Genomic DNA, 11,944 nt, shown 5'->3' with positions numbered 1-11,944 from the left:
TCACACGCTTGAGGAATTCGGCCAATCACAACGCACTGGATAGCTGGCCAATCAGAGCACACCTCGCTTTTCAGACCGATGAGCTTTGTAAAAATCGACGCGTTTCAGAAAGGCGGGGCATAGAGGAGAAACAATAATGTACAGTATGTGGAAAAGAATGTGTTTTTTTAACCTTAAACCGCATTAACACATTTCGTTACACCAGATACACAAAATAATGTTCTTTTTAGCAACATCATATGACCCCTTTAATCTAGAACTACAGTAACAATCATGTTCCCACAGCACACACAACACCTCTGCACTTACTCCCGATTTCTCTCAAAATGGGAACAGGAGAATTGTCAGTTAATAAATGGGAAAACAAAGTAACTGGCATTACGCATTTAAAAAAGGGACTCAGATATTTTCTTGTAAAATAAAACGTAATGCGTTTTTTAACTAGTTACTTCAAAAAGTAATCAGATTACGTAACTCACGTTAATTGCAATGTTTTACCCCCAACACTGCTTACAAAAAAGGTTGATGGAACAGTGCTTACCTGGTGCACTAACATTACTGGTGTTCAAAAATATCATTGGCCAATGTTGTGTCAAGGGTTGGTGAATCACCAGGGATCCTGCAACATTCAAAACACTGCTTTATTTCTAACAAAGCTTTAATATCAACACATGGATGTATTAGGCTTGTATGTATTATTTATTTATGGGCTTGCAAATCAGACACATTTTCCTCAGTCACTGGCCCTTTAACAACAGAGCAACCTCACAATGTTTGTTCTTTGTCTTTTCAAATTATTTCACTTTAATTAACCCCATTAATCTGCATGAAGGGAGCCAAAGGCGAACATGTACAATCAGGTGTTATTAATCCAAGCTCCATGGAGATGCAGCGTGTGTGTGGATGGTTGAGAGGGTGTTTTTTTCAAAGGCCATGTCAATCCAAACCCTGAATGTGCAGGCATGGTTTTCTAGTAATATCTAGCAGGCAAGTATAATGTGCAGGATGCACCTTGAAGTCACTGGGTCAGGCAGATGTTATTACAGCTCATCGGGAATGACCTAGTGAGTGTTGCCATGGTGATAGTGCCAGCCAGCAGCATGCTGCATGTGCCAGTCCATATCAGCTTCTCAGGCGGCCGGCAGGCACAGCAGCACAAACAGTGTGGTTTCCTTTTCTGCTAGCCGTTTGTTCTTTATACTTCATTATTCTCTGACAAACCAAAAATGACAACAAACAATGACAAATGAGGAACATCAATAGAAAAAGAACAGTTTGAACATTTTTGTTATTAAAATATTACCATGTTTATTACAACACTTCTTATTTCAGTATATGTTTTTGGTTATTCATCATTTAGTACAAATATTCCTTATAAACAAAGCCTACCACCATACCTGTTATATCTTTCTGCCCCATTTCCAAACAAAAAAAAAAACACTGCAGGTTCAAGTTCTGCTAACGAGTTACAAAAATGAACTCAAACACCAATGAAAATATAAACTCAACACTGAAACAGCTCAAAAAAGCATACTTTTCTGGTCTTTGAAACTTCTCTTCCCTTTTATAATTGTGTTTTTGAGAACAGACTTCCTCAGTTATTGTGATTTCAACTCTAAAATTTAGCAAAAGTACTCTGTAAATATAAATATATGTAATTGATTTGCATTCCGCCGTAAGAAGTCTTTTTTGTGCTACAAACCATTGTATATTGTAATTTAGAGGCATTTACTCGAAATTATGTGATACTACTCGCATTTGCAGCCATTTTTATGACATTTTGATCATTTTCCAAAAAAAAAAGTTTAGTAAATAAAGCCTCTTGTCGTCTTTTCTGAGGAGATATCAAAAAGGTACTCGCGTTGTGGTCACGTTTCGAGAAAATATCGCGATACCTTGTTATTATCGAGCTTTTACGTGTTCTGTGATATGAAAATTAACGTTACACATAAAATAAAACAAATACTACTCACTATTATTCGTATTCATATATGCTTGATATGTCGACCATTAGGTGGTAGCATCGTGCAACAGCAAACAGCGCGAGACTTCTCTTGCGCGACCCGGTACTAATGCTCTGAGTGACGTCTGCACTTCCTCTTTGCTCCTGCGCCGCGAGGGCAACCATGGTGCGTAATATTGTCCTGTGGAGTTTCATCCAAAATCTGTTTTAATCCTAAATATCAGAATAACCTAGACCAAAACAAACTATACGGTGTGAATGTATACATCCTCGGCACCATATAAAATGTTTTATTGGATCGTTTATGTGACGAATGAGATGATTATTTTCCTCTTTTTGCCGATTTCCCAACTCGTAATGCAGATTTTTTAGTTGTAACCGCCTATGAGTTGTATTTTGGGATAATCTTAATAAAACACTAGTTTTTTTGTCTTAATGTAGTCGAAATGATTATGCACACTCTTTAACTTGCGAAATTTGCTGTATATTTCTCGAAAATGTCGATTAGCTTGAGCGCTAACGCTAGGCGGTATAATGAACTCGGGCTGCTTGAGTTCTTTGACAATATGCGTGTTTATCTTTAGGTGAACGTACCGAAGACCCGCAGGACCTACTGCAAGAAATGCAAGAAGCACCAGCCACATAAAGTGACCCAGTACAAGAAGGGCAAAGACTCTCTGTACGCCCAGGGTAAGTTCAGAGAGCTGACTGAGAGATTAGCAGTATGCTCATTGTCTGTAGACCTTTACCTGCATTTGTTTATCTGTTTCTTCTAGGAAAGAGGCGTTACGACAGAAAGCAGAGTGGTTATGGAGGACAGACGAAGCCTATTTTCCGGAAAAAGGTTTGTTGGGTCTTGCAGATGGGTGTCAGGAGTATGGATGCAAGAATTGCCACGTTTAACATTAGACCAGCAGTTTTCAAAGTCTTTTCTTTTAATATTGCACCAAAGCGATATTGTTGTATTTTAAAGCAAGTTTCTGTAATTAAAACACTTTTAGGTGTTGTTGCAACGTAAAGTAGTTTACATATACTTTAAATCAACAGTGTAGACCTAGTGAGGTTCATTTTATTTAATTAAGCAAAGGGTGTAACTTTTCTTTATACAGTAAAACTAAAAGAAATGTATGCTTTTCTAGTTCTTGACAAAAATTAGACCCACTGGTGTAGACTATGGTGGAAACTTATCTACACATAAACTGCAGGCCTGAAGTGTCTTAGGGTTAGTGTTAGCAGTATATATATATATATATTTTGACATGGCTAAATGTCTTTATTTGGCATTTTACTAAATAATATTGCTGTATTGGAATTTGGATGAATATTGAGCCTAAAGCCCCGTTCACACCAAGAACGATAACCATAAAGATAACGATATCGTCTGTTTATTCTAAGCGCATGCTCGTCTGCCGCTTTAAAGGGGACCTATTATGCTTTTTCAACTTCAGTACAACCCCAAAACAAAATCAAGACTTTGTAAAAGAGCATAATAGGACCCTTTTAAATTCTCAAGCTTTTTTTTTTCGCTCATCAGCTGAAAAAAAAAATCGTTTTGAAAGTGATTCCAACGATATCGTTTCTCTTTGTCTTTATCGTTATAGTTGTGGTGTGGACTCTGTGGTGTACTATTCTTTAATATTGAGAACGATTTTTATAACTATATCTTTATCATTATCTTTATAGTTATCGTCCTTGGTGTGAACGGGCCTTTAGGCTCTTTACAAGTGGTGTAACACTTGTAAAGAGCTATCCGATTACAAGTGGACAGTACTAAATACAAATTAATGAGGTTCATAAAAAAAAAAAGTAGTGGTCAGTCACATTCTTTTTCAACATCACAGCTGGTCACAGGAGGTGCATTCAAGTTGCATGTGTAACAGTGTTCTGTTTTACCACTTCTGATCAGATCACAGATAAACAGAGCTGAAAGTACATTTCAAATGTACATAAAGCTTTAAACTTTCCACAAATGACCCCCTAAGCATTTTAGTTGAGTCTAGATCTACTTTGATTGTGGGAAAGAAAGATTTTGCTACAGATTGATTGATTGTATGGATGTTTGCATATCAGGTGTGATTTTGTCCCTCCTTGTGCGGCAGGCTAAAACCACAAAGAAGATCGTGCTGAGGCTGGAGTGCGTGGAGCCCAACTGCCGCTCAAAGAGGATGTTGGCCATTAAGAGATGCAAACACTTTGAGTTAGGAGGAGACAAGAAGAGAAAGGTAAGGAATGCACATCAGCTGACCAGACTTAACATCACATTGGTCACCTGTTAAGAGAATGAACATGCCTAATTTCTATTCTCGTCTTTCTCTTACAGGGCCAGGTCATCCAGTTCTGAGCTGGGCCAAATGCTTCTATTGTGGTTTACCATCACTGTCAATAAAAGTTGTATACAGTTATGCGGACTCTTGCCTTTCATTCATCATCAGTATCAAACTGTGTTTCCAAATTAAGTTCCACACAAGTGCACCATAGGGGACCAAAATAGCAGCTGTGCTTCCATAAATACATACAAAAATGTTGCTTTAACAGCAGATCTGTTGTGTCTCGTGCAGCTGTTGAGGTAAAGCAGATTATGCATCCCGCAGCGGAAGATAAATCTTTACTTAGACTCTTACGCAGTTTTGTGTGTAGTGAGGGACAGAACAAGGAGACACACCACACATTAAAAAATGAATGTGAGAAACACTTAACTTGGCAGCTGTAGGAAAGAAAGTTATGTCTAAAGGCATCCCCTGGTGTTTTTGCGCTAGAAAGTACACGCATTACATTAGATCATCCTGAAAAGTGCATTTTTAGACTGATCAGAGTTAAAGCAAAATTCATGATTACATTGTCAGTTTTGATAGCTAATTTGATGTATGTAAATAAAATTTACTTTTGAGATTTCAGTGCTTCCCTATTTATGTGGATACCTGTACATACAAGACTAGGAAAAAAGCTGCCAAACAAACCCTTTGTTTAGAACATTTATTTTTAATAATAGACAAACAAGTGTGCTCAGTGAGGAAAAAAAACTAAAACTTGCATCTCAAAGGTCAGGAGTGATTCAGCCATTGCATATAAACTAAAGGTTTTAGATCTTCTCAAAAGTGGTCATGGACACATGCATATATGTTCACTCTGCAGAGAGAACGTGTTGTACCTTTCCTCAACTGGATTGATTTTAAACGGGCTCACAAAATGGGATACTGGGAAGTTCAGAAGTCTTAAAAGGAGTCAGGGTTGCAGGGCAGGGTGAATGTCCTCATTTCTAAGCACTTTGTACGTGATCCAATAGAACACGTTGAAAACGAGGAAGCTGAGGGGGAAGACGGCTCGCGAGATGGTGTCGATCCGCTTTGCTCGTTCCGCGAAGCGGCGGCGGATGTCAAACAGAACGTGGCCAGGTGGCAGGCCCGCAAACATGGCAGCAGCCTCAGAGAGAGGCCCATCCCCAGACAGACAGCTGTCCATCCCGTATCCCGGGAAGTACAAGTCCTGATTCTCTGAGGCTAACCGCTCTTCCTGAAGGAAAACATCACCACAAAATATATGAATATACACTATCGTTCAAAAGTTTGGGGTCGGCACGATTTTTTTATGTTCCTAGAAGTCTCTTATGTTCACCATGGCTGCATTTATTTGATCAAAAATACAGTAATCAGTAATCCTGTGAAATATAATTACAATTTTATTTATTTATTTATTTTAAATATATATTTAAAATGTCTTTTATACATGTGATGGGAAAGCTGAATTAACTTGTTGGTAACGTTAGCGAAATGTTCTTAGAACATATTTTTGTTAGCCAGGCTTTAGTTTTAAACAATGCATTTACTCTCTAAGATACATATGTTTTCTACATAAAAATAAGTCTTTATTTGTTTTTTAGTCTAAATATGTTTTTGTCAGTTTCAGCGGTTTTCTTTGGCTTTTTCTTCCTTTCTTGTATACCAGCTTTCTTTGGCTTTCCTCAGTCTTCCCTTTTTTTCCCAGGTTACTTATTCTTGGTGATATTTTCAATATATATATCTGTCTGTGTGTCTGTGTCTGTGTCTGTGTCTGTCTGTGTGTGTGTGTGTGTGTGTGTGAGATATCAATAGTGACAGCATATTTATTCCTTAGGGAAAAGATGCTTTTTTTTTTTGAGAATGAGATCCAGTCAGTTAGGTGTGTTTGTGTTGAATCACATTGTGTACAGGTCGCTGCTTTGGGTGACTTAGTGCACATGAGATCAGATAGCCTACTGCACCGTTCTGCCTGTGACCAAACAGTCAGTCAGACTGTGTGTGTCTGTGTGTGTATGTGTTTGTATGTATGTGGCTAACACCACATGCATAATGGGGTGTATGTGTTTTATATGTACATTGTGCCTAAAAGCTTGAGTGCAGTAGTGTGTAAGCATGTTTGCATGTTGCATGCCTAACAGCATCCCTAAGGCAAATGAGGGGGCACAGCGCCACCAACTCACCCACTGGGTCTCTCTCTCTCTCTCTCACACACACACACACACACAGCCTGCCCTGCAGGGCGATAGAGGGGAGATGGAGGAGGAATAGAAAAGGACAGGATAGTGTAATATTTATTCTCTCTGCTCTTTGTGGCAGGACAGTGTCTGCTGTGTCCAAAAGAAAGCCACGATGTTCTCTCAACTAGCTGGTTAGGAGTAAAGATAGGGAAATAACTGCAGTTTCTGCTGACAAAAACTCCTGAGAGGAATCTGGGAATAGTCTTCTATTCCAGGCAGACAAAGAGCATGTCTGGGTCATAATACAGCTCAAAAATCCGACAAAACGAGAATTTATGTATTACATCAAGGAAATGAAGCCTATTTTTAGGACCATTAAAAGTGCTTTGGGAAATTTTCATGACAAGCACAACTACCCCCACCCCATTCTCATTAGCATAATGCATCTGGATGTTTTTCTTAAGGGTTTGTTTGTATTTTTTAATGGAACACATATTAAAAAAGAACTACTTATTACTTTTACTCAAATAATATATATACACTACAGAAACGTTGGTGTTGGTAAGATTTTTTTATGTTTTTGAAAAAAGTATCTTATGCCGACCAAGGCTACATTTATTTGATTAAAAAATATGAGTTAATACTGTGAAATATTAAAATCTAAAATTACCATTTTCAATATTAATATATTTTAAAAGTAATTCATTCATGTGATGGCAAAGCTGAATATTTAGCAGACATTTCTTCAGTCTTCAGTGTCACTTGTGAAAGAAATCATTGTTTTTTTTTTAAGAGTTTTGTGAAAAACATGATTTTTCACAAAGTCTTTACTGTCGTTTTTAAACAATTTAATGCATCTCTGCGGAATTTTTAATTTACTAAAAAAATCTTACTTAAATGATAGGGTAAGTACATTACTTTTATTTGTACAGAATGATAGTATTTGTTGAACTGAAAAATATATTTTTTATATTTTTTACTCTTTGGGGTAAAAAAAAAAGTTTTTGGGGGAGGCTTCATGAGATTCACCTTGATAGTCATTGAGTATAACAAAGCAAAATAAATTTCTTAAAAACTGATTTTCAGCGTCAAAACAGGGTCTTCTTAATAATCAGACATCTTAATATTTATAAACTATAAGAAAGCCATTTGTAGGTTAAATTCCCCCAAGCTCTGTAATGCTCACAGAGTTTATTTGAGCATCCGGACCAGCTTGACCCAACAACACTGGATCAACCAATGGTGTGAGCTTTGAGTAGGGCCATCTGTCTTGCCAACCAATCATAGATTCAGGTTCAGAAAACCTGTTTGAATACAATTACTGTTTTAGCATTTCCATTTGGTAAAAGAGAAATAATGCTTAATTTATCAGTTCAGCTAAGCATTTGGTATTCTGCTTCACTGGGACATTTTCCAGATTTAAAATCCTGCAGCTCCTTCACTTTCTTCCCATTCGTGTTGTCCCACATTTTGTGTGTGGAAAGAACAGTATTACTCTGTGCAATATTCATGACATGGCTTTATGCCATCGCTGACCTTCCTTCCCTGCTCTGAAGGGCACAGCAGGCTGCTCTCATGAAAGATCACAGGCACACAGTGATTGTATAGTATCTTAAGGGCACTCAACGCAAGTCGCGTGTGTATGACAGAGGACAGTTTCAGACTAACACTCACAGCTCTATAGCGTTGCTCTTCCCGCAGTTTTCTCCTCAGTCTGAAGAATTCTTTATGTTGCCGAGAGACAAAGTTAACTGCTGCGTACTCCAGCAAAGCAGCAAAGACGAACAGCAAGCACACTGCCATCCAGATGTCAATGGCCTTCACATAGGACACCTGCATGCATGCACACATGGAATATTCTGGATTTAACAAAAATGTAGCATCTGTCAAATGCTGTCAATTAACATAGAAATCCATTTGAACAAAACATGCAGGTTTGGAACAACATCAGGGGGATTAAATAATGACTGAAAGAAGGTGGCTGATTGGATAGATAAAGTAGATTCCTACCTTAGGCAGTGATGCTCTGGATCCAGAGCTCTGTGTTGTCATTGTGAGAACTGTAGTGATGCCCAGGCCAACACGGGCCGGGGCGGCATCCATGTTGATCCAGAAGGAAACCCATGACAAGATAACTGTTAAGAGGCTGGGAATGTACATCTGGATCAGGTAGTAACCCATCTGCCTCTCTAGATGAAATTTCACCTCTATACAGGTGAATTGACCTGGGTTAAACACGCAATCATGTTAGACAGCGAAAATAAATGCATGCCATTTGTATTCACCAACAGAGCTGGGTAATAACTGATTCCATGTCATCTGTATTACCTAATCAAATTCCAAAAACGAAGTACTTATAATTAGATTACATTTCATTTTAAAATACTCATAATCAGATTACAGTTACTTTTTTATGGATTACATGATTACATATTATTTACACAGTTAACAATTAATTATATCATCATATTCATAATTTATTGATTCTCCCTAATTCCTCTTTTTCATCTTTGAACTTTTCTTTCTAAAATAGCCTACTGCTTATATACACTCAGAAAGTCTTCCAGTTTTGTGGACGAGATCAGTCATTAATCAGGTGGCTATACAGTATTTGACCACTGGATTCAAAAAATCATTTCAGGTTTAAGAAGTGTTTCAACATTGCATCAACTACATGAATTTTTATTTGAATTATCACTCAGTTGGTTACTTTACCATGTATTACTTTGGGAGGCTTTTGTCTTTCAAACACATTAAAATGCACAAATTCACCAACTTTTCTGTCATCTGATCCTCTTTCACCAAATATATTTTTATATAAAGTAATGAAGCATCACATTTGCATGGTTATGGTTCTCTGACATTGGTTATGGTCACATGACATGCACGTAAACAAATAAAATATTTCATTTTTTTTTTCATTAAGTGTTTTATTTTGATTCATTTTAAAATTCTTTGTTTTAATTTAACATTTGAAAGATTTAATTAACTTTATTTTATTTTTTTTTAATTAATCATTTGCTTTTCATTAAACTCATGAACCCTCTGCAGTTCCTTCACAAACCCCAGTTTAAGAAACCTTGACATAATGTAATGTTTAATGCACTTCATGTTGTTCATAACAATAAATGGAATATGTTTTCTTCTCTTTGTATTTTTAAGTCAATATGGTACAAGATGATCCTATTTAAATCAATGCAAAAAACAAGAGAGGTAAAAAGTAAACTAAAAGTAATCAAAAAGTAGTCTGTATATTACCTAAAATGGCAACCACTCCAAACACCTTAGCAACTGCATAGCAACATTCTAAGAACCTCATTGAACAACTGAGAAAACGCATAGCAACCCCTTGACAACCACTCAAAGCATTACTAATTACATCCTCAACAGCGTAATTAGATTACAGTACTAATTACTCTCTCTAAAAAGTATTGTGTTACTTATTACTAATTGCTTTCTAAATCCCATATCAGCATCAACCAGTTGAACAATACATGATACTGCTCTTTTAATTCTATCAAATAAATAATGTAAAATTGCATAAATTATTCTTGAATGGACCAAAGTATTTAAAGTGAGAGGGTTATATTAAAAACATACATTTTAACATAAGATGTTAAATTTTGATGTTAAATCCACTATTGTTTTATATAGAATTGTTCTACAGTCTATAAAGTATTTAATGCAATTACATCAGAGGTAACTTGAATTAAATTACAGTAATTCCCTACTCTACTTTTTCAAAGGAAATATAATTTAATTAGAGTAAGCTTAGTAATGCATACACTCAACACTGGTTGTAAAATCTGTAAAAATGTATAATGGTGGAATTGCAATAGCATACCAGTGTTGTAGTGCTTTGTACAGTATCCCAGATCTTTCTCCTCTTTCAGGACAAACTGGGGCAGCACAAGGTCATCAGCCACTTGCATTGGGCCTTCATCCAACCACTGAAATATCAGATCATTCATAGTGTAGCCAACTAGAGAGAGAAAGACAGAGAATAATGAGCATATAAAAGAGAAATAAGATAAGCATGAGATTAGTTGATGGATGCTCAGTCTTACAGCTCTCTAACTGCATAGTGCAGGTCTGTGTGTCCATTGGAAAGTTCTTCAGATCCATAGGACACGACAGAATCAGAGTGAGTCTGAAAGAGAGAGAGATATCGGATGATCATTCATGTAATGGTTTGGAATGATATGTAATCTATAGGGGGTGATATCGCACCTGATGCTATACAGCACATTTCCATTCTGGAAAATCCTCAGCAGTTTGTTGTCCGTGGTGACCTCGTGAAAGTTGGCGCCTTTTTCATTGGCGAAGAACAAGTCTGGCTTCCAGATGGAGTCCAGCATGGATGGGTCCAGATCCAGGGAATCATCTGGATACTCTTTATAAGCCAGCCGTGGGTCATTCCACTGCTGCCGTAGAAAAACGTTCAGCCGATAATCCTGAGGAGTTAGTGTTCAGAAATACATCAGATCACATTCACAGCAGCTGAGGCAAATACATTTGATAAAACATGACAGATGTTAATGTACAACAATTATTTCCAGTCCACTATTTATTTACTTATTTATTTATGACAAATTAGTGGATTTAATTCATGTAACAGCACTGGACCTTTCCATATCACTCCACTTGCCTGTGTTAATTATGGTTGCCAAATTGTGTCTAAAATGTCAGTTAATAACTTCTTAATAGCTTTAAGAATCTATCATTCATAAAACTGAGTCTGATGATTCTAGTCCGAATAAAGTCTGAATGTCATGTTCAGGCTTGATTCTGATTATTTTAACTCTGTTTTGAACAGTGTACTGTGGTACATTCTAGACCAAACATATTTCTGATAAGCTATATACAGGTGCATCTCAATAAATTAGAATGTCGTGGAAAAGTTCATTTATTTCAGTAATTCAACTCAAATTGTGAAACTGTGTGTGTGTGTGTGTGTGGATTCCTCAAACTCTAAACCAATGTAATGTGTAAATTTAATGATCATTCATTTAATGCATACTGAAAAATTCTCCCTAGGAGTATAGTATGTTTAGTGTGTGTGTGTGTGTGTGTGTGTGTGTGTGTGTACCATGGTGGTCTCTGTGATGGAACCAAAGCTGTTGATAAAAATGTTGCAAGTAACATTTACTGGAGGACCTAAAAAATGAAAGAACAACACAATATGAAACATTAGCATATTACTTAAAAACTTAAACCAGCTTAAACCGCTTTGCTGGTCTTTGCTGGTTTAGAGTGGTCTAGCTGATCCCCAACCTGGTGTTTTGCTGCTCATCCAGCCTGACCAAAAAGTGGCCAACATACCAGACCAGTCTGGAAAATCAGCAAATCATATTAGGCTGGTCTAAGCTGTTTTTTTTCATCAGCAATAAACAATCCACTAAAGATAAAACTAAACTGAAAGCCAAATGTAATTCGCGCAAATCTTAGCCGAAAGAAAAACATTGAAAACTCAACCTCTGCGTCTCCCATTTTAACATATTAGATTAGATGAATAATTCACACAGAAT

At 36.9% G+C, this 11,944-nt stretch overlaps 2 protein-coding genes and 1 long non-coding RNA gene across 3 annotated transcripts; 1 reads left to right on the top strand and 2 right to left on the bottom strand.

Moving 5' to 3' along the window:
* Window positions 1-680: 680 nt before the first annotated feature.
* On the bottom strand, window positions 681-2,044 carry LOC107733364 (uncharacterized). The gene is made up of 2 exons (XR_001638968.1): window positions 1,974-2,044; window positions 681-1,212 (listed from the first exon to the last, which is right to left on the bottom strand). It is a non-coding gene; the product is annotated as an uncharacterized LOC107733364 (long non-coding RNA).
* Window positions 2,040-4,365, top strand: LOC107733363 (60S ribosomal protein L36a). The gene is made up of 5 exons (XM_016544968.1): window positions 2,040-2,129; window positions 2,548-2,653; window positions 2,740-2,807; window positions 4,063-4,185; window positions 4,284-4,365. The coding sequence occupies exons 1-5, from the start codon at window positions 2,127-2,129 to the stop codon at window positions 4,302-4,304; spliced, it is 321 nt and encodes a 106-aa protein (XP_016400454.1). The 5' UTR covers window positions 2,040-2,126; the 3' UTR covers window positions 4,305-4,365.
* A 784-nt stretch (window positions 4,366-5,149) lies between these two features.
* Window positions 5,150-11,607, bottom strand: LOC107733360 (glycine receptor subunit alpha-4-like). Its single transcript, XM_016544959.1, has 7 exons — window positions 11,506-11,607; window positions 10,647-10,870; window positions 10,484-10,566; window positions 10,261-10,398; window positions 8,427-8,641; window positions 8,091-8,249; window positions 5,150-5,473 (listed from the first exon to the last, which is right to left on the bottom strand). The coding sequence occupies exons 1-7, from the start codon at window positions 11,605-11,607 to the stop codon at window positions 5,186-5,188; spliced, it is 1,209 nt and encodes a 402-aa protein (XP_016400445.1). The 3' UTR covers window positions 5,150-5,185.
* Between the last annotated feature and the right edge of the window lie 337 nt (window positions 11,608-11,944).

Source organism: Sinocyclocheilus rhinocerous, unplaced genomic scaffold (genome assembly GCF_001515625.1).
Source record: "Sinocyclocheilus rhinocerous isolate Xijiao unplaced genomic scaffold, SAMN03320098_v1.1 scaffold3750, whole genome shotgun sequence".
NCBI lineage: Eukaryota > Metazoa > Chordata > Actinopteri > Cypriniformes > Cyprinidae > Sinocyclocheilus > Sinocyclocheilus rhinocerous.
The sequence above is the reverse complement of the archived record's forward strand: the minus strand, read 5'-3'. Positions and strand labels throughout refer to the sequence as shown.